At 45.4% G+C, this 21,344-nt stretch overlaps 2 protein-coding genes across 11 annotated transcripts in view; one reads left to right on the forward strand and one right to left on the reverse strand.

Annotated features, from left to right (window-relative positions):
- The first annotated feature begins 1,598 nt into the window (after positions 1 to 1,598).
- Positions 1,599 to 20,728, forward strand: R3HCC1 (R3H domain and coiled-coil containing 1). 9 transcript variants are annotated; one of them, XR_011683798.1, is made up of 9 exons: positions 1,599 to 1,753; positions 3,134 to 3,249; positions 4,446 to 4,583; positions 5,458 to 6,886; positions 7,668 to 7,840; positions 10,746 to 10,816; positions 16,386 to 16,481; positions 19,170 to 20,513; positions 20,581 to 20,728. XR_011683798.1 is itself a non-coding variant. In XM_071454697.1 (9 exons), the coding sequence occupies exons 1-9, from the start codon at positions 1,625 to 1,627 to the stop codon at positions 19,316 to 19,318; spliced, it is 2,256 nt and encodes a 751-aa protein (XP_071310798.1). In that variant the 5' UTR covers positions 1,599 to 1,624; the 3' UTR covers positions 19,319 to 20,728. The 9 variants fall into 9 exon arrangements, 8 of the variants coding, with proteins under 8 accessions (XP_071310798.1, XP_071310800.1, XP_071310801.1 ...); XM_071454697.1 differs by having other exon boundaries at positions 5,458 to 6,362; positions 6,408 to 6,886; positions 19,170 to 20,728; XM_071454699.1 differs by having other exon boundaries at positions 5,458 to 6,362; positions 6,453 to 6,886; positions 19,170 to 20,728.
- LOXL2 (lysyl oxidase like 2) overlaps positions 17,940 to 21,344 on the reverse strand; it is a 77,447-nt gene continuing 74,042 nt past the window's right edge. For both annotated transcript variants that reach the window (XM_071454693.1, XM_071454694.1), the window contains one exon: positions 17,940 to 21,267. In XM_071454693.1, coding sequence (XP_071310794.1) covers positions 21,188 to 21,267 — 80 coding nt within the window. In that variant the 3' untranslated portion in view covers positions 17,940 to 21,187. The remainder of the gene's footprint in view (positions 21,268 to 21,344) is intronic.

The raw sequence follows: 21,344 nt of genomic DNA on the forward strand, positions 1-21,344 counted from the left end.
TTCTTGTTATTTTCCTGCAGCAGCTCTGACCCAGTAGCAGAAGGGACAGGTGGTGACAGAGCCAACCCCAAACCTGCCAGGCTCTGGAAGGAATCCCAGTGTGTTACAGACATTCCTGTGGGCAGACTGGGAAATGGGAACAGCTCCAGACTGGTGGGACTGGGGCTGCCTTTGGCACAGACCCCCCCTGTTTACCTGCCTGCAGAATGCAGCTCCTTTTGCCCTTTTTTCCTGCACAGGTTTCCTCTGTAATCCCACCAGGAAGTGTCTTCCTCCTCCTCCTCCTCCTCTTTTCCCTTCTCCCATCCCAAATTCCACACTTGGGTGGGTGAAATTATTCCAGTCTGGGGCTGATCCCAGAGCAGGGATTGGGGTGGGATTTGTGCCTGACCCTGCTCTGTAATCCCAGAAAAACCAGGTCACTTTGGATGTGCAGTGGGTGACCTGGGGACAGCTTCTGGGCTTTTGGGGTGAGGAGCAGAGGGGCCTGAGAAAAGTGATATTTGCAAAAGAGGGAAAGAAGGAAAAGCATCAAATCCATGTGGAAATCAGCAGATAAAGGGGAAAAATTGGAGGTTCCTCCTAATCCAAACCAATCCAAACCTGCCACATTTGAATATGCCGGGCTGGGAGAGTGTGGGAATGAACCCCATGCAGGTGATGTGGAATTGTGCTGCTTTCCCAGCTGGAATTGCAGGGACACAGGGAATGACTGCTGGCCTTCAAGTGATTTTTCAGGCAGAAAAAAATCAGGAATTTTAGGAAGAATGGCTTTAACAGAGAAAGGGAGAAGTGAGCACAGGGGAGGATAACGGGATGGGGCTGCTGGGGGGTGATGTCTTGCCTGGCTTAATTTCCACACTGGAACCTGCTCCGGGATTGTTTCCCGGGAAAGCCGAGGCCGGGATTGCTCCCCGGGAATGCTGAGGCCGGGATCGCTCCCCGGGAATGCTGAGGCCGGGATTGTTTTCCCGGAATGCCGAGGCCGGGATTGTTTTCCCGGGAATGCCGAGGCCGGGATTGCTCCCCGGGAATGCCGAGGCAGGGATCGCTCCCCGGGAATGCTGAGGCCGGGATCGCTCCCCGGGAATGCCGAGGCCGGGATCGCTCCCCGGGAATGCCGAGGCCGGGATCGTTTCCCGGGAAAGCAGCTCCGGGCAGGCTGAAATCAGCCCCGGCTACCCCAACCTCAGGGGCGATTCTGGAGCGCTCGGAGCCGAACGGGGACAGGGGGGATGAACTCGGCCCGGGAGGGTTTGGGGACAGCAGAGCCAGGAGCGCTGCCGGGGATGGAGCCGGGACCGGGAGGAAGAACCGGGGATGAGGAGGAAGAAGAACCGGGGATGAGGAGGAAGAAGAACCGGTAGCGAAAGAGAAGAACCGGGGATGAGGAGGAAGAGCCGGACAGGCCGAGAGGATCCCAGAGCCAGGGGGACGAGCTCGGATCGGTCGGGAGGAGCTGGGATGGAACGGGAGGAGCCGGGACAGAGTAGGAAGAGCCAGGACCGAGCGGGAGGAGCCAGAACCGGGCGGGAGGAGCCAGAACCGGGCGGGAGGAGCCGGGATGGAGCGGGAGGAGCTGGGATGGAGCGGGAGGAGCCAGAACCGGGCGGGAGGAGCCGGGATGGAGCGGGAGGAGCCGGGACCGAGCAGGAGGAGCCGGGATGGGGCGGGAGGAGCCAGAACCGGGCGGGAGGAGCCAGAACCGGGCGCAGGCGCCGCACCGGCATCCGCTGCTCGGCCGGGCCTGGCGGTGAGGGCGCGGGGGGAGCCGGACGGGGCGGCCGGAGCCGGGGGGACACCGGGGGTGGGGAACGGGGGCGCGGTGGGGCCGGGGGGCGGGGATGGGGGCGATGGGGGCCCGGGGTGAGGGTGGTGATGGTGAGGATGATGATGATGATGATGATGGTGGGGACAGGAGGCAGCACGTGGCGCTGGGAGAAGGGGAGGGCAGGCGGATGCAGAGAGCGGGATGGGGGCGTCCGGGAAAGGGGGATAACGCAGGGCAGAGAGGCTGGGGGTGCCCAGGACTGGGGGATTTTGGGATGCCCAGGGCTGGGGGATTTTGGGATGCCCAGGGCTGGCGATAACGCGGTGCAGACGGAGCCAGCATAGGGCGGGTGAGATTTGCAGGGGGTGCTGGGCACCCATGGGCGGGGGTTGGCGGCTGTCCCTTCCTCCATGTGCCCCGTCCCGGCCCCTCCACGTGTCCCTGTCCCTCCAGCTGTGTCCCTGTCCCTCCACGTGTCCCTGTCCCTCCATTGCTCCTGTCCCCTGGCAGGCTGTCCCCGTCCTTCCAGGCGGGTCCCTGTCTCTCCATGTGTATCCCTGTCCCTCCAGGTGTGTCCCCGTCCTTCCAGGTGTGTCCCCGTCCTTCCAGGTGTGTCCCCGTCCTTCCATGTGCCCCTGTCCCTCCATGTGCCTCTGTCCCTCCAGCTGTGTCCCTGTCCCTCCAGCTGTGTCTCTGTCCCTCCACGTGTCCCTGTCTCTCCATGTGTATCCCTGTCCCTCCATGTGCTCCTGTCCCCTGGCAGGCTGTCCCTGTCCTTCCAGGCGGGTCCCTGTCCCTCCCTCCAGGTGTGTTCCTGTCCCTCCATGTGTATCCCTGTCCCTCCGGATGTGTCCCTGTCCCTCCATGTGTGCCCCTGTCCCTCCATGTGCCTCTGTCCCCCAGCAGGCTGTCCCTGTCCCCGGCAGGCTGCCCCTGTCTCTCCATTGTGCCCCTGTCTCTCCATGTGTGTCCCTGTCCCTCCATTGTGCCCCTGTCTCTCCATGTGTGCCCCTGTCCCTCCATGTGTCCCTGTCCCCCAGCAGGCTGTCCCTGTCCCCGGCAGGCTGTCCCTGTCCCTCCATTGTGCCCCTGTCTCTCCATGTGTGTCCCTGTCCCTCCATGTGTATCTCTGTCCCTCCATGTGTCCCTGTCCCCAGCAGGCTGTCCCTGTCCCCAGCAGGCTGTCCCTGCCCCTCCAGGTGTGTCCCTGTCCCTCCATTGTGCCCCTGTCCCCCGGCAGGCTGTCCCTGTCTCTCCATGTGTATCCCTGTCCCTCCGGATGTGTCCCTGTCACTCCATGTGCCCCTGCCCCTGTCCCTCCATTGTGTCCCTGTCCCTCCATTGTGTCCCTGTCCCCAGCAGGCTGTCCCTGCACTGTGCCCCATGGATGGCGTTTTCCTGTCACCCAGCGAGGATGAGTTCGTGGGCAGGATCGTGGAGGAGCTCGAGCACTTCATGGAGCAGGGCCAGCACCACCGGTGGGTCCCTGAGCTGTCCCTGGGCCATGGCAGTGCCAGGGACACCTGGGCAGCGCCAGGGACACCTGGGCAGCGCCAGGGACACCTGGGCACCTTGGGCTCGTGCTTGGTGTCGTTTTCTGGGGTGAAAGCAGCAGCATTTGGGGTCTGGCTGTGGGGTCCCCTCCCCTGGTCACACCTTCAGGCAGGGTTTTGTGGCCATTGGTGGCTTTGGAGCAGCCACTGCTCGTCCTGGGTTCACCTGGAGCTGTTCCCAGCCCAGTGACCTTTGGAGCCTTTGGGGTGGCCGAGCCCGGGGTGCTGGACAGGAGCAGGGCTGGCAATGCTGAGCTCAGCTCCCTGCCAGCTTCTCCTGACCTTAAATATTTGTTTCAGTGCTTTTTCTTTAATAAAATGTTTGGCAAAGAAATTCCCTGTGCCATTGTCAAAGACTCGGGGACAAACCAGGTGACAGCAGTGACATTGAACTGGAGTTTATTTATCCATTCTTGGTTTATTCCTGGTTTCCAGGTGGGAAATGGATTTGTAGAGGAATTGTAAAGTTTGATAGAAGGTTTATATATTTATAAATTTATAATTTATAAAGTTTGATAGAAGGTTTATTTATAGTATATTTGTGTGTATATATATATTATATATTATATATTATATATTATATATTATATATTATATATTATATATTATATATTATATATTATATTATATATATGATATATGATATATATATTATATTATATATATAATATATATATTATATACAATATATTTGTATATAAAGAAGGTTTATATAGTACATATTTGTATATAATTTTTGGGATAAATATTGATTTAGAAATGTTACAGAATAAGATATTGTGGAGAGAGAAATGAAATTAGACTCAGCCTGGGAGGGAGGGGATCAGCAGCAGCTTTCTGCTGGTGCTTCCCAGCCTTTCCCATATGGATACAGCAGGAAAGAGAGTCCAGGCCAAGGCCTTGGGGTCAGGCATTCCCCACACTCCATTTTATGTGTAAAATGTGTCTGGCTGCAAATCTGAGAAGCCACTTATGCATTTAACACCACCAAGTCCTGCTTGCCTTTTTTCTGATTTAAATCCCGTGCTGGGAATGACTCAGGGGATGAGGTTATTACATTTTCCCATCATTCCCATCCCTCCCTGCACGTTTCTGATGCCCTGAGCCCTCTCTCCTTGCAGAGTGCTCCTGTTCCCACCCCTGTCCAGCCGCCTCAGGTACCTGATCCACAGGACCGTGGAGAACATGGAACTGCTCAGCAGCTTCTCGGTGGGAGAGGGCTGGAGGAGGAGGACAGTCATTTGTCACTCAGCTGTCAGGTGAGCTGTGCTCCGCTGGGTCAGCGCTGACAGCCATCAAAACCCTGCAATGGTTTGGGAGGGACCCGAAACTCACCCCAGTGCCACCCTTGTCACCCTCTGGGGACACCCCGAAACTCACCCCAGTGCCACCCTTGTCACCCTCTGGGGACACCCCGAAACTCACCCCAGTGCCACCCTTGTCACCCTCTGGGAACACCCCCACTGTCCCAGCCTGGCCCTGGGCATTGTCAGGGATCCAGGGGCAGCCACAGCTGCTCTGGGAATTCCATCCCAGCCCCCCAACCCTCCCAGTATCCCATCCATCCCTGCCTCTGGCACTGGGAGCCATTCCCTGTGTCCTGTCCCTCCATCCTTGTCCCCAGTCCCTCTCCAGCTCTCCTGGAGCCCCTTCAGGCTCTGGAATGGGCTCTGAGCTCTCCCTGGAGCTTTCCCAGCTCTCTCAGCCTGGTTCCAGAGAGGCTCCAGCCCTTGGATCAGGCACAAAGTCGCTGTGTCCCATTCAGGTTCTCCATTACCAATGGCACCTCCCGGACCCTAAGGAACAGTGGGATTTTCCCTTTGGGAATTTGATGCTTCTCCTTTGTCCCCAGTCCCTCTCCAGCTCTCCTGGAGCCCCTTCAGGCTCTGCAAGGGGCTCTGAGCTCTCCCTGGAGTGTTCCCAGCTCTCTCAGCCTGGCTCCAGAGGGGCTCCAGCACAAAGTCCCTGTGTCCCATTCAGGTTCTCCATTATCAGTGGCACCCCCCAGACCCCAAGGAACAGCGGGATTTTTCCCTTTGGGAATTTTTTCTTTTGGCATTTCCCTTTTTGATGCTTCTCCTCCTTTTCCTCTGAGTTTCCCCTGCTCCCCTCTCACCATCCCCTCCTTCCCAGGCTTCCCAACGAGACCTCGAGTGAGCAAAAGGCCGGGCCCAACCCGTCCCGTGTGCAGCGCCCCGTGCAGCCCTGGGGCCGGGGGGGCCGGGGGGCCCGGCTGCGCCACCCCGGGGACACCCACGGGGACACTGCCCGTGCCAGCGTGGGCTCGGGCAGGATCTCCCGGCCGCCCAGGAGGAAGCCGGAGAAAGCCCCGTTCGTGCCCAGAGGGGGCCGGAAAAAGGCGAATTGGAGAGAGCGGGAGAGCCCCGGGGACGGGGACGCGGCTCCAGGAGGGGAAAACGGCGCCAGGAATTCCAGCCGGGAGCAGCAGGAGCTGGGCAGGGCTGGAGGCAGCCCGAGGAGGCAGCAGGAGCCTGAGGATGTCCCTGGGAAAGGCAGCGCTGAGCATCCCCTGTGTGACGAGGAGGTGCCGTCCTTAGGGAATGGCGGCGATTCCTGCGAGCGGGAAGGTCGGGATGAGGACTGTTCCCATTCCCCTCGTTCTGCACACCACAAACACCCACCCCAGGCAGGGCAGGAGGAGCCAAGCCATGGCAGCACCATTGCTGCAGAGCACCACAAACACCCACCCGAGGCAGGGCAGGAAGAACCAAGCCATGGCAGCACCATTGCTGCAGAGCACCACAAACACCCACCCCAGGCAGGGCAGGAAGAACCAAGCCATGGCAGCACCGTCTCTGCAGAGCACCACAAACACCCACCCCAGGCAGGGGAGGAAGAACCAAGCCATGGCAGCACCGTCTCTGCAGAGGGCAGCGAGTTCCAGGCCCCGCTGCAGGAGAAGGAATCCAGCCGGGATTCCAGAGGGTCGGAGTGTGGGGGCAGCTCTGTCCCTTTGGAGAACCACGGTGGCAGCAGGACAGACCTGCCTGTGCCAGCCCCAGGTGTGCCAGCCCCAGGTGTGCCAGCCCCAGGTGTGCCAGCCCCAGCTGTGCCAGCCTCAGGTGTGCCAGCCCCAGGTGTGCCAGCCCCGGCCATGCCAGCCCCAGCTGTGCCAGCCCCAGGTGTGCCAGCCCCAGGTGTGCCAGCCCCGGCCATGCCAGCCCCAGCTGTGCCAGCCCCGGCCGTGCCAGCCCCGGCTGTGCCAGAGTCTCAGACCCTGCAGAGCAGCAGCGGCCAGCCCCGCTCTGCAGAGCAGCATTCCCAGAATTCCCAGGGAGTCCAGGCTGTTCCCAGCCCCGGAGCTGGGCAGGTGGAGCAGGAGCCCCTGCAGAAGGTTCTGGAAGGCCCAGCTGAGGCTCTGGCTGCCCCTGGGCCGCTCCATGGCGCGGATCCGAGCGCTCCGGGGCAGAGGAAGGAGGAAGAGGAGGACAAGGAAGGCTCTGGTGTGGCCGAGGCGCTGAGGAGGGGCCTGGATTTGGCTGCAGGTGACAGAGAGGGGACGAGGCTCGAGGACGACTGCACGGCAGAGCTGCTGGCAGAGGTGATTTGGGGCAGAATCTGGGCAAAGAGGGGAAGGAGGCGCTCCCTGGGAGGGGATTCCGTGTCCTGGTGGTGCAGGTGGGGCTGGGGTGGCTGAGGTGAGGATTGGGCTCTGAGGGGATGTGGGAATGTGCTTTTCCTTTTTGTTTTTCCTTTTTGTTTTTCCTTTTTGTTTTTCCTTTTTGTTTTTCCTTTTTGCTTTTCCTTTTTGCTTTTCCTTTTTGTTTTTCCTTTTTGTTTTTCCTTTTTGTTTTTCCTTTTTGCTTTTCCTTTTTGCTTTTCCTTTGTTTTTCCTTTTTGTTTTTTGTGACAAAACCAGCTTTTGTCTCCTTAAAAAGGAAAGAAGCCCTGAAGTTTCTCTCCTGGATTAGGTGAAAAAGGCATCTCATAGGCTTGGGGGACTGAACCTTCAATTTAAAGATAGCCAAGTGGACAGGAGCCAAAAAGTCCTGCCTAGACAGTTCACTAGAAAAAGAAGAGAACAAAGAAAGGAATTGATTTTGTGAGGTGTTTACCAGGGGCAAGGACCTCTTGCACCTAAATCAGTTTATCTCTGTAAAGAGTTTTTGTTATTTTGCCCTTTACTAAACCCTTTTTGTTTCCAACGCTGGCACAGAAGCCATGCTGGTGATTTGATGCCAAGGTAGCTGAGCTATCCTGGCTGTGAAATAAACCCCCAAGAGCTTTTGAGACCTAACTCAAAGCAGCTCCTGCTTCAAGGGGCTGAAACTCCAGCCTGGCTCATTGTTTTATTTTCTAATCCTCGCTTTGCATCTTCCCAGATCGTTGGGAATTTGTCAGTGAAGGACATCAGCATCGAGAGGATCACTGTGGATTATCCTGGCCATGGGGAGGCCCAGGTCAGCGAGGGGGACCTGGGCCACGTCACCGAGATCTACGACTTCCCCTCGTCCCTGCAAACCGAGGATCTGCTGGAAATGTTCTCAGATTTCCAGTGAGTGACTGCCCGGAGCCTGGGCAGGGCAGGGGCACGGCCTGGGGCTGGCTGCAAAGTCCTGAGGGTTGGTTTCACCTTCCCCTCTCTGTGTGAGGCCTCAAAGGAGCTTTTGCTGCAGTTTAGGCCTGGTTTAAAGCCCAGCTTCACTCCAGGGCTCTGGCACCCACATTCTGAATTTTAGTTTCACCTTCCCCTCACTGTGAGCCTCACAGGGGCTTTTCCTGCAGTTTAGTCCTGGTTTAAAGCCCAGCTTTACTCCACATTTCTGGATTTTAGTTTCACCTTCCCCTCTTTGTGTTCCTCAAAGGCTTTTCCTGCAGTTTAGTCCCGGTTTAAAGCCCAGCTTTACCCCATGGCTCTGGCACCCAAATTCTGAATCTTAGTTTCACCTTCTCCTCATTCTGTGCCTCAAAGGGGCTTTTCCTGCAGTTTAAAGCCCAGCTTTGCTCCACATTTCTGGCTCCCAAATTCTGGATTTTAGTTTCACCTTCCTCTCTTTTTGTGCCTCAAAAGGGCTTTTTTAGTTTAAGGCCCAGCTTTCCCCTGGTTTAAAGCCCAGCTTTGCTCTACATTTCTGGCTCCCAAATTCTGAATTTTAGTTTCACCTTCCCCTCACTGTGTGCCTCAAAGGAGCTTTTGCTGCAGTTTAGTCCTAGTTTAAAGCCCAGCTTCACTCCATGACTCTGGCACCCAGATTCTGAATCTTAGTTTCACCTTCCTCTCTTTTTGTGCCTCAAAGGGGCTTTTGCTGCAGTTTAGGCTTGGTTTAAAGCCCAGCTTTGCTCAAAGGGGCTTTTGCTGCAGTTTAAAGCCCAGCTTTACTCCACATTTCTGGCACCCAAATTCTGGATTTTTGTTTCACCTTCTCCCCTCATTCTGTGCCTCCAAGGGGCTTTTGCTGCATTTTAGTCCTGGTTTAAAGCCCAGCTTTACTCTACATTTCTGGATTTTAGTTTCACCTTTCCCTCTTTGTGTTCCTCAAAGGCTTTTGCTGCAGTTTAGGCCTGGTTTAAAGCCCAGCTTTCCCCTGGTTTAAAGCCCAGCTTTACTCCATGGCTCTGGCACCCAAATTCTGGATTTTAGTTTCACCTTCCCCTCATTCTGTGCCTCAAAGGCTTTTGCTGCAGTTTAGGCCTGGTTTAAAGCCCAGCTTTACTCCATGGCTCTGGCACCCAAATTCTGGATTTTTGTTTCACCTTCTCCCCTCATTCTGTGCCTCCAAGGGGCTTTTGCTGCAGTTTAGGCCTGGTTTAAAGCCCAGCTTTACTCCACATTTCTGGATTTTAGTTTCACCTTCCCCTCTTTGTGTTCCTCAAAGGCTTTTGCTGCAGTTTAGGCCTGGTTTAAAACCCAGCTTTCCCCCAGGGCTGTGGCACCCCCATACCCACAGCCAGCTGTGCCCTGCCTCCATCCTGGTGCTTTTTTGGAGATTTTTTTTTGTTGGTTCCTGGGTGATTCCATCAGAATTTCAGAATTTCCAAGGAAAAGGGCTCAGCCCTGGGGGTAAATTGGGAAATCCAGGGAATGAGCTTGGATTAGAGGCAGAGCTGGGTCCAGCCCTGAGTTCTGTCAAAGGCACCTTTCCCTGCTTTCCTCTCTTGGGATAATTCCTGGATTAGATGTGGAAATTCCCTCTACAAACCCCTCCGATTAAACCAAATTAATTACGTTTTAAAATTAAATTATTCTTTAAAATTGTATTTTAAATAATTCTTCAGTGAGGGCAGATCTGAGCTCATCTCCTGTTTTCCTCCCCCTCTTTTGGGATAATTCCTGGATTAGATATGGAAATTCCCTCTACAGATCCCTTCAATTAAACCAAATTAATTATATTTTAAAATGATATTTAAATTTTTATTTAAAACTATATTTTAAATAATTCTTCAGTGAGGGCAGAGCTGGGTCCTGCTCTGAGCTCATCTCCTGTTTTCCTCCTCCTCTCTTGGGATAATTCCTGGATTAGATTTGGAAATTCCCTCTACAGATCCCTTCAATTAAACCAAAATAATTATATTTTAAAATTATATTTAAATTTTTGTTTAAAACTATATTTTAAACTATTCTTCACTGAGTGCAGATCTGAGTTCTTCTCCTGTTTTCCTCCTCCTCTCTTGGGATAATTCCTGGACTAGATGTGAAAATTCCCTCTACAAATCCCTTCAATTAAATCAAATTAATTACATTTAAAAATTATATTATTATTTAAAACTATATTTTAAATAATGAATCACTTAGGGCAGAGCTGAGTTCCTCTCTTGGGATAATTCCTGGATTACTTGTGAAAATTCCTTCCACAGATCAATTAAACCAAATCGAATACATTTAAAAATTTTATTTAAATAATTCTTTAAAACTGAAAGGATAATTTTTATTTAATGATTTAAATTTCTATGTTAATAATATTGAAATAATTCTTCCTGCATGGTGTGTGCTTGCTCAGATTTCTTGTTGCACTCTCTGGGAGTGGGGCAGAGCTGGGAAAGGCTGGAGCCAGTGGGACGTGGACTGGAATCTTTCTGAATTCCTGCTCCAAATTCCCATTTCCCACTGACTCTTTATGGGATTTCACCCCAAAATCCCTTCATAAATCCATTCTTATTTTGTATTTTTATGCCTGGGAAGCACTTCAGGAATGTCCCTGTTTTGCTGCTGGAAGCCAATGCCTGGAACTGAGGTTGGGTTTGAGAGGAAAAGGAGAATTTGGGGTAATTTCACCTCAAAAAGGGCACATTTAATCTCCTTTTTTCTTCCTTTTCCTGCCCTTTCCCCCATTTAAAATGGGAATAATGCTTTGGGAAACCCCATAAATCACTGAAAACCCCTCCTGGGGCTGCTGGGTTTTGTTGGGGCTTTGTTTTTCTTGACATTAATTCAAATTATTCTTTTTTTTCTTTTTTTGCAGTGAAAGTGGCTTCAAAATCCAGTGGGTGGATGACACCCATGCCCTGGGAATCTTCTCCAGCTCCTCCACAGGTACTGGGGTGGGATTGAGGCACCCAGAGCTGCCCAGCCCCTTCCCAGTGCCCTGAACTGCTTGGCAGCGGGGTTTTATTTTATTTTATTTTATTTTATTTTATTTTATTTTATTTTATTTTAATTTATTTTATTTTATTTTATTTTATTTTATTTTATTTTATTTTATTTTGCTTTATTTTATTTTATTTTATTTTGCTTTATTTTATTTTATTTTATTTTATTTTTATTTTTATTTTGCTTTATTTTGCTTTATTTTATTTTATATTATTTTATTTTATTTTATTTTGCTTTATTTTATTTTATTTTATTTTGCTTTATTTTATTTTATTTTATTTTTATTTTTATTTTGCTTTATTTTGCTTTATTTTATTTTATATTATTTTGCTTTATTTTATTTTATTTTGCTTTATTTTATTTTATTTTATTTTATTTTGCTTTATTTTATTTTATTTTATTTTAATTTTTATTTTGCTTTATTTTGCTTTATTTTATTTTATATTATTTTGCTTTATTTTATTTTATTTTGCTTTATTTTATTTTTTTTTTTTTTGCTTTATTTTGCTTTATTTTGTTTTATTTTATTTTCTATTTTATTTTCTATTTTCTATTTTCTTCTATTTTGTTTTTATTGTATTTCTATTTCTATTTTATTTTTATTTTATTTTTATTTTTATTTTTATTTTATATTTTATTTTATATCTCATTTTATTTTTATTTTTATTTCATTTTATATTTTATATTTCATTTTATATTTTATTTTATTCTTATTTATTTTATTTTATTTTATTTTTATTTTATTTTATTTTATTTTATTTTATTTTATTTTATTTTATTTTCCTTTATTTTATTTTGCTTTATTTTATTTTATTTTTATTTTTATTTTGCTTTATTTTGCTTTATTTTACTTTATTTTATTTTCTATTTTATTTTCTATTTTCTTCTATTTTGTTTTTATTGTATTTCTATTTCTATTTTATTTTTATTTTTATTTTATATCTCATTTTATTTTTATTTTTATTTCATTTTATATTTTATATTTCATTTTATATTTTATTTTATTCTTTTTTATTTTATTTTTATTTTATTTTATTTTATTTTGCTTTATTTTATTTTATTTTATTTTATTTTGCTTTATTTTATTTTATTTTTATTTTTATTTTGTTTTATTTTGCTTTATTTTACTTTATTTTATTTTCTATTTTATTTTCTATTTTCTTCTATTTTGTTTTTATTGTATTTCTATTTTTATTTTTATTTTTATTTTTATTTTTATTTTTATTTTTATTTTATATTTTATTTTATATCTCATTTTATTTTTATTTTTATTTCATTTTATATTTTATATTTCATTTTATATTTCATTTTATTCTTATTTATTTTATTTTATTTTATTTTTATTTTTATTTTGCTTTATTTTGCTTTATTTTACTTTATTTTATTTTCTATTTCATTTTCTATTTTCTATTTTCTTCTAATTTGTTTTTATTTGTATTTCTATTTCTATTTCTATTTTATTTATTTTTTTTATTTTTATTTTATATTTAATTTTATATTTAATTTTATTTTTATTTTAATTTCATTTTATATTTTATATTTCATTTTATATTTTATTTTATTTTTATTTATTTTATTTTATTTTAATTATTTAATTTTATTTTATTTTTATTTTATTCTATTTTTTTTCCCTGTTCCTTTCCATCCTGGAAGGGTTTTGGGAGGTTGGAATTTCTGGGCTGGGATGTGGAACCTGGTTTTTAATTGCCTTGGATGCAGCTGTGTGCATTTTTAGAAATTACAAATAATAATAATAATAATAATAATAATAATAATAATAATAATAATAATAATAATAATAATAATATGGTTATTAACTTTTTTTCCTTTTTTTTTTTTTTTTTTTTGTCTTTTATGACTTGAAAAATTTCCAATCCCCTCCCAGGGATTTTGGGAGGGGGATGGCACCAGAAATCTGGGAAATCTCATTTTTTGGGGGGACAAACACCCCAAGTGCAGCTCAGAGCCAGCCCTTTCCTCCTCCACCCTAAACTTCTTCCTCCACACTGGAATTTCTTTTCACACTAAACCTTTTCCTCCACACTAAACTTTTCCTTTCATCCTCAACTTTTTTCCCATCCTAAACTTTTTCTTCTATACTTAAGTTTTTCCCCCATACTAAACTTCTTCTTCCCTACTTAATATTTTTCCCATCCTAAACTTTTTCCTCCATCCTAAACTTCTTTTTCTTCCATGCTAAACTTTTCTTTCCATCCTAAACTTTTTCTTCCACTCTAAAAACTTTTTCCACACTAAAGTTTCTCCTCCACACTAAACTTCTTCCATATTACCTTTATTTTCCACATTAAACTTTTTCCTCCATACTGAACTTTCTCTTCCATACTGAGCTGTTTTTCCATACTCATCTTTTTCCACCACACTAAAATTTTTCTTCCATACAAAACTTTTTCATCCACACTCAACTTTTTCCACACTAAACTTTTTCTTCCATACTAAAACCTTTTTCCATACTAAACTTTTCTCCTCCACCCTAAACTTCTTCCTCCACACTGGAATTTCTTTTCACACTAAACCTTTTCCTCCACACTAAACTTTTCCTTTCATCCTCAACTTTTTTTCCCATCCTAAACTTTTTCTTCTATACTTAAGTTTTTCCTCCATACTAAACTTGTTTTTCCTCCATGCTAAACTTTTTCTTCCATCCTGAATTTTTTTTCCCTACTCAACTTTTTCTTCCATGCTAAACTTTTCTTTCCATCCTAAACTTTTTCTTCCACTCTAAAAACTTTTTCCACACTAAAGTTTCTCCTCCACACTAAACTTCTTCCATATTACCTTTATTTTCCACATTAAACTTTTTCCTCCATACTGAACTTTCTCTTCCATACTGAGCTGTTTTTCCATACTCATCTTTTTCCACCACACTAAAATTTTTCTTCCATCCAAAACTTTTGCTTCCATTCTAAAACCTTTTCCCATACTAAAAACTTTTTCCCCCACACTAAAGCTTTTCTTCCATACTCAACTTTTTCTACACTAAACATTTTTTCCACACTAAACTTTTCTTTTCCATCCTCAACTTTTTCTTCCACACTCAACTTTTTCCTCCATACTGAATTTTTCCTCCATACAAAACTTTTTCCTCCACACAAAACTCTTTCCATACTAAACTTTTCTCCTCCATCCTAAACTTTTTCCTCCACACTGGACTTTTTTGTCCACACTAAACTTTTCCTTTCATCCTCAACTTTTTATCCCATCCTAAACTTTTTCTTCTATACTTAAGTTTTTCCCCCATACTAAACTTCTTCTTCCCTACTTAATATTTTTCCCATCCTAAACTTTTTCCTCCATACTAAACTTTTTTCTTCCATGCTAAACTTTTCTTTCCATCCTAAACTTTTTCTTCCACTCTAAAAACTTTTTCCACACTAAAGTTTTTCCTCCATACTAAACTTCTTCCATATTACCTTTATTTTCCACATTCAACTTTTTCCTCCCTACTAAACTTTCTCTTCCATACTGAGCTGTTTTTCCATACTCATCTTTTTCCACCACACTAAAATTTTTCTTCCATCCAAAACTTTTGCTTCCATTCTAAAACCTTTTTCCATACTAAAAACTTTTTCCCCCACACTAAAGCTTTTCTTCCATCCTCAACTCTTTCTACATTAAACTTTTTCTTCCACACCAAACTTTTCTTTTCCATCCTAAACTTTTTCTTCCACACTCAACTTTTTCCTCCATACTGAATTTTTCCTCCATACAAAACTTTTTCCTCCACACAAAACTCTTTCCATACTAAACTTTCCTCCTCCATCCTAAACTTTTTCCTCCACACTGGACTTTTTTGTCCACACTAAACTTTTCCTTTCATCCTCAACTTTTTATCCCATCCTAAACTTTTTCTTCTATACTTAAGTTTTTCCCCCATACTAAACTTCTTCTTCCCTACTTAATATTTTTCCCATCCTAAACTTTTTCCTCCATACTAAACTTTTTTCTTCCATGCTAAACTTTTCTTTCCATCCTAAACTTTTTCTTCCACTCTAAAAACTTTTTCCACACTAAAGTTTCTCCTCCACACTAAACTTCTTCCATATTACCTTTATTTTCCACATGAAACTTTTTCCTCCATACTGAACTTTTTCCACGTTAATCTTTTTCCTCCATACTGAACTTTCTCTTCCATACTGAGCTGTTTTTCCATACTCATCTTTTTCCACCACACTAAAATTTTTCTTCCATCCAAAACTTTTGCTTCCATTCTAAAACCTTTTCCCATACTAAAAACTTTTTCCCCCACACTAAAGCTTTTCTTCCATACTCAACTCTTTCTACATTAAACTTTTCCTTCCACACCAAACTTTTCTTTTCCATCCTAAACTTTTTCTTCCACACTCAACTTTTTCCTCCATACTGAATTTTTCCTCCATACAAAACTTTTTCCTCCACACAAAACTCTTTCCACACTAAACTTTTCTCCTCCATCCTAAACTTTTTCCTCCACACTGGAATTTCTTTTCACACTAAACCTTTTCCTCCACACTAAACTTTTCCTTTCATCCTCAACTTTTCTTTCCATGCTAAACTTTTCCTTCCACACTAAACTTTTTCCTCCATATTTCCATACTGAATTTTTCCTCCATACTTAACTTTTTCCTCCATCCTAAACTTTTTCCTCCATCCTGAATTTTTTTTCCCTACTCAATTCTTTCTTCCATGCTAAACTTTTCTTTCCATCCTAAACTTTTTCTTCCCTACTAAACTTTTTCTTCCATTCTAAAAACTTTTTCCACACTAAACTTTTCTCCTCCATCCTAAATTTCTTCCTCCACATTGGACTTTTTTTTCACACTAAACCTTTTCCTCCACACTAAACTTTTCTTTTTCATCCTAAACTTTTTCTTCCACACTCAACTTTTTCCTCCATACTGAATTTTTCCTCCGCACAAAACTTTTTCCATACTGAAATTTTTTCCATACTAAACTTTTTCTTCCACATTAAACTTTTTCCTCCATCCTAAACTTTTTCTTCCATCATAAACTTGTTTCCCCCACACCAAACTTTTCTTTCCATCCCAAACTTTTCCTTCCACACTAAACTTTTTCCTCCATACTGAATTTTTCCTCCATACTAAACTTTTTCTTCCATCCTAAAGTTTTTTTTCCATGTTAAACTTCTCTTTCCTCCATACTACACTTTTTTTCCATACTACACTTTTTTCCATACTCCATTTTTTCCATATTATGCTTTTTTTTCCATACTACACTTCTTTTCCATACTAAACTTCTTTTTCCATACTAAACTTCTTTTTCCATACTAAACTTCTTTTTCCACATTAAAGCCCCAGGTTTCTCACCCTGTGCTGACTCCTCCATTCACACACTCGAATTCCCGTTCATCCCAAACTCTTGGAAGTTTTCTCCATGGACAGAAATTTTCCCCTGGGGCTCAGGACATCTCAGGCCAGGCAGGGAATGTCCCCAGGGTTCCAGCCCAGCGTGATTGGAATTTTGGGTTCATCCCAGCCCTTTTGTGTCCCCGCAGCCTCGCAGGCCCTGGGCCGCCGCTACCCCTGCCTGAAGATCCGGCCCCTGCTCCACGCCAGCAAACAGGCCAAGGTCAGGGCCCTGCAGAGACCAAGTGAGTGAGGAGCAGCTCCGGGGCCCACCCGGTTCCCCTGGGGTTCCCTGAGCCCACCCCAGCGCCCCTGGGATTCCCTGAGCCCACCCGGTTCCCTTGGGATTCCCTGAGCCCACCCGGTTCCCCTGGGGCTCCCTGAGCCCACCCCAATTCCCCTGGAATTCCCTCAACCCACCCCAGCTCCCATGGAATTCCTTCAACTCACCCCAGCGCCCCTGGGGTTCCCTGGGCCCACCCCAATTCCCCTGGGATTCCCTGAACCCATCCCAATTCCCATGGAATTCCCTGAGCCCACCCCAGTGCCCCTGGAATTCCCTGAGCCCACCCCAATTTCCCTGGAATTCTTTCAGCCCACCCCACTTCTGCATTTCCCAAATCCACCCCCCTTCTCCTGGATTTCCCTAAACCCATCCCAGTTCTCCTGGATTTTCCCAAATCCACCCCAATTCCCCTGGAATTCCCCAAATCCACCCCAATTCCCCTGCATTTCCCTAAACCCACCCCACACCTCTGGATTTCCCAAATCCACCCCACTTCTGGATTTCCCTAAATTCACCCCAATTCCCCTGGATCTCCCTAAATCCACCTCCCTTCTCCTGCATTTCCCCAAACCCACCCCAATTCCCCTGGATTTCCCTAAATCCACCCCATTTCTCCTGGATTCCCTAAATCCACCCCAATTCCCCTGGATTCCCTAAATCCACCCCATTTCCCCTGCATTTCCCTAAATCCACCCCATTTCTCCTAAATTTCCCTAAACCCACCCCACCTCTCCTGGAATTTCCCTAAACCCACCCCACTTCTTCTCCTGCATTTTCCTAAATCCACCCCCCTTCTGGATTTCCCTAAATCCAACCCCAGACTTCTCCTGGATTTCCCTAAACCTACCCCAATTCCCCTGGATCTCCCTAAATCCATCTCCCTTCTCCTGCATTTCCCTAAACCCACCCCACCTCCCCTGGAATTCCCTAAACTCACCCCAATTCCCCTGGATCTCCCTAAATCTACCCCCCTTCTCCTGCATTTTCCTAAATCCACCCCATTTCTGCATTTCCCCAAATCCACCCCAATTCCCCTGCATTTCCCCAAATCCACCCCAATTCTCCTGCATTTCCCCAAATCCACCCCAATTCCCCTGCATTTCCCCAAATCCCCCCCATTTCTCCTGCATTTCCCACTCCTCCCCAGCCCAGATGACAAATTCATGAGAAAATTCACACTCAGGACCAATTATTTTTCATTCTGAATGGGTTTTTTATGGATTTCTTGGCACTGAGCTGTGGTGTGGAATTTTGCTGGAATTCAGATTTAATTTAATTTTTTTTGGTGCAATTTGCTGCGATTTTGGGCAGCTGGAAGGGAAGGGTTGTGCTGGAATTGGGATTTTTTTGCCATCGAATTCCCCAGGAATTTTCTCTTCCCTCTCCCCCTGGCAATCCAAAGGAGACAAACCCAATCTTGTGGTTGGCATAATTTTATTCAGGAAGTAGAAATGGTGAAGCTGAGCCATGAACATCAGTTGATTGATTACCATGGATTGATTGATCAATTATTGATTGGTTGATTGATTGATTTCATTGCCTTTCAATCAGATTGATCAGGTCCAGTTGCCACAGGAAAGCAAAGCCATGAACCTCAGCAGCAGCAGAGACTCTGAACCAACAATTCCTGGGTTTTTCCAGCTCACTGCAGTCAGAATAAATTCCAATTTTGATGCTTTAAAGGGACACTGGCACAGGAACAAATTCCTGAGGTTCAGCACTGCTGGATTTAAAGGAAAGATCCAAAATTTTGGTTTATTTGCATCTCCCCTTCATCTTTTCTTTTTTTCATTTATTCACTCTTCTGAATCAGGTTAAAATAAAATAGAATTATTTTTAATTTTTAATTATTATTAATTAATTATTTAATTAATTAACAATTAAATATAACAATTAATTCTGTTGGCATCTAGTTTCCATTGATTATTTTCCAAACACAAATTTGGATTTGAATTAGCTGACAGTGTCTCTTTGAAAAATTTTTCTTAATTTTTTTTTTTTTCCTTAATGAATGAAACTTCTGGAAAAACAAAGTCCCCCCCCTTTGCTGTGTAGATAACAACTTCAAATTGATAAAGGATTAATGAATTAATCCCCAAATCCAAATTATGGTGGAGTTGGTGACATTTTGGTGGATTTCCTTGCAGATGGAATTGGAGCAATCCAAAAAATGACCAAGGGGCTTCCCAAATTATCTGAAATATTCAGATATCATTTTAAATGCAGATTTTTTTTTTTGTTGTTTTCCAAGGATTTTGGCAGCTGGTTTTGAGGAGTTTCAATGGATAAATGGATAAATGGATAAATGGATAAATGGCCTGGGTTTTTCCAGGTGTGGGATGTTGGGAATTTTTCCAATTCACAGGGATGGGATGTTGGGAATTTTGCCAGGAATAAGAGGATGGGCAACAATTTCCCACCCAGCACAAGAGCCCTGAACCTTGATGGCCACCAAACAATCCCGTGAAAAACGTGGAATTCCTTAACCCTGAAAAAAAAAAATCCCAATTTATTCACCGAGACAGAAAGACTGGATGTCAATAAACGAAGAAAACAGCAGGGAAAAAAGCTGATTTTGGGGGATTTAAGCACGAATTCCTCCCTGCCCCTGCCCCAGTGGGTAAATTTGTTTTCCATCTTTCCCTAGAGCTGCTCCAGCTGGGGAAGGAGAGGCCGCAGACGGACACGGCCGTGGCCAGGAGGCTCCTGTCCCACGCCCTGGGCTGGAGGCAGCGGCAGCAGGAGCCCGTGGGGAGCGAAGATTTCCAGCCAGAATCCTTGGAGCAGGAGGAATAATCCCAAAAAACCCCAAAACCAAGGCCAAGGCCGTCAGGATGAGCTTGGCTGTGCTGTTGAATGCATGCAGGGCAGGGGCTGTTCCTGGCCTGGGAATTCTCACTGGGGTTTTTTGGAGCCCTGGGAGTGCTGGGGTTCTGTGCTGGGGCTTCCAGAGCCTTTGGGGCAGCTGCAGGAATGAGGGGGTTTCTTCAGTCCTTATTCTTGCTCTGTTTTCCAACAAAAAATAGGCATTAAGAGTTAAGAAAATTGGGATTTTTTGGTTTTTTTTGGGGGGCCAAAAATTAACTCCAAGCAAGGAGTTAACAGAAGTTAACAGAAAAAATCTGTTCCAAGTTTGTTGTGATGTTGCTGTTCTGATATCCCAGAAAACTGACAGGCAGTGAATCCAAGTTTTAGGGAATTTTTTCCTTCTTTACAGAGTTTCAAGAGCCTGAAAGTTCCCTGTTGGTGAGGAAGAAAACCTCATTAGGGAAAAATTGCTCATTAGGGAAAAAAACTCCAGAATTTGCCTGTGCTGATGTGCCCAGAACTGGGTTTAAAATGAGCTTCCACCCCCATCCCGGGCTCTGCTCCTGCTCCAGTCTGGAATTCTGGGGAAAAACTGGAATTTTCCAATTGCCAGGAGGTTAAAACCCAGTGCCCTCTGGAGCACTGGAGAAATGACAAATACTCAAAATATTTCTGCATTTTGAAGCCCCTGTGAGGTGGGGTTTTGGGGGAAGTTTGGAATTCCCTGTGGAATCAGCTGGAATTCCAGGTAACTTTGATGTAGGAGAGGGGGGGGAAAACCCCCAAACTTCCATGAATTGTGAGGAGAAAATACACCAAGGGCTTCTAAAGTGATATATATATATATTTTTTTTTTTTTTTTTTTCCCAGGGAAAAGGTTTTTATTGGAGCTCTGTGTGTCCTCAGACAAACAGAGGAATTCCCACAGGAGCAGATCCTTGGGGATGAGAGGCAGAAATTCCCTCTGCAAGGTGCACAAGGATGATTCATCCTTGCAAAAAAAGATGGAATGTCCGGCCAGGAGGCGATTCCTGGTGGGTGGGGGGATCCCTGTGGGATGGGAATTCCCAGCCCAGGGGCCTCATCCCTGGGCATCTGCTGAGTTCTGGGGCACTTCAGAGAGCTTTGATTCCCTGTGAGATTCCATATGAAATTCCCTGTGAGATTCCATATGAGATTCCCTGTGAAATTGAAAATTCCCTGTGAGATTCCATATGAGATTCTCTGTGAAATTGAAAATTCCCTGTGAGATTCCATATGAAATTCCCTGTGAAATTGAAAATTCCCTGTGAGATTCCAGGTTCTGCGTTTGCTCCCCTCCGGAGCGTGGCCGTTGTTGGATCCAAGCATTTTCACTGCAGTATTAAATTCAGCTTTTCACTGTTCTGCTCACAAAAAGCTGCTCCGTTTTTTCCTGTTTTTGGTGGTTTTTTTGTTGGTTTTTTTAAAGTTTTTCCTTTCCTTCCGTTTCCTTGCTGAACTGGAGTCGGTGCTGAGGAGGGGTGCAGGAAGCAGCAGCACAAACAGGCACTGGGAGTGGAAAAGAGCTGGAAATTCCCAAAGAATGCCTTGGAAATGAAGGATAAAGGCACTTTTGGGTGGCTGGCAGCCACCCTGAGGCGAGGAGTGCTGCAAAACGTGGGAGGAATCTTTGGAATGGTGAAGAGCTGGAGCTGAGGAGAGCTGGAATCGCAGGAGGCACCGAGGGGCGGCCTGAGCACCTAAAGTGGGGAGGGAGAGGCTCCTTGAGGAGGGATTGGGCTGAAACTCCGAGCTTGGAGGAGGCTCCATTTCCTGGGGGCAGTGGTTGGGAAGGGCCGGAGCAGGAGTCCAGGCTTCCTTAAATTAGTGGGAATTCTACCGGGCAGAGACGACGTTATTTGTGAGTCCCCTGAAGTGCTCGAACTTCTGCTCCGTCTCCTCGCTGAAGGAACCGCCTGGAGAGAGGGAAAAACACCTGGGAATACTGGGAATAACCCTTGGGATCACCAGGGGAGGGGAAAACACCTGGGAA

Source organism: Agelaius tricolor, unplaced genomic scaffold (assembly GCF_023055355.1).
Source record: "Agelaius tricolor isolate 1412-34295 unplaced genomic scaffold, bAgeTri1.0.p SCAF_41, whole genome shotgun sequence".
In the NCBI taxonomy this organism is placed as follows: Eukaryota; Metazoa; Chordata; class Aves; order Passeriformes; family Icteridae; genus Agelaius; species Agelaius tricolor.

What these genes read in the sequence shown, in the direction of transcription:
- R3HCC1 (XM_071454695.1), top strand. Translation starts at nt 1,625, where the DNA reads ATGGAGCGGGAGGAGCCGGGACCGAGCAGGAGGAGCCGGGATGGGGCG. An exon ending in CTGCTCGGCCGGGCCTGGCG is followed by an intron (nt 1,754 to 3,133) that starts GTGAGGGCGCGG and finishes TGTCCCCAGCAG; the next exon opens with GCTGTCCCTGCACTGTGCCC. An exon ending in CGGCAGAGCTGCTGGCAGAG is followed by an intron (nt 6,887 to 7,667) that starts GTGATTTGGGGC and finishes GCATCTTCCCAG; the next exon opens with ATCGTTGGGAATTTGTCAGT.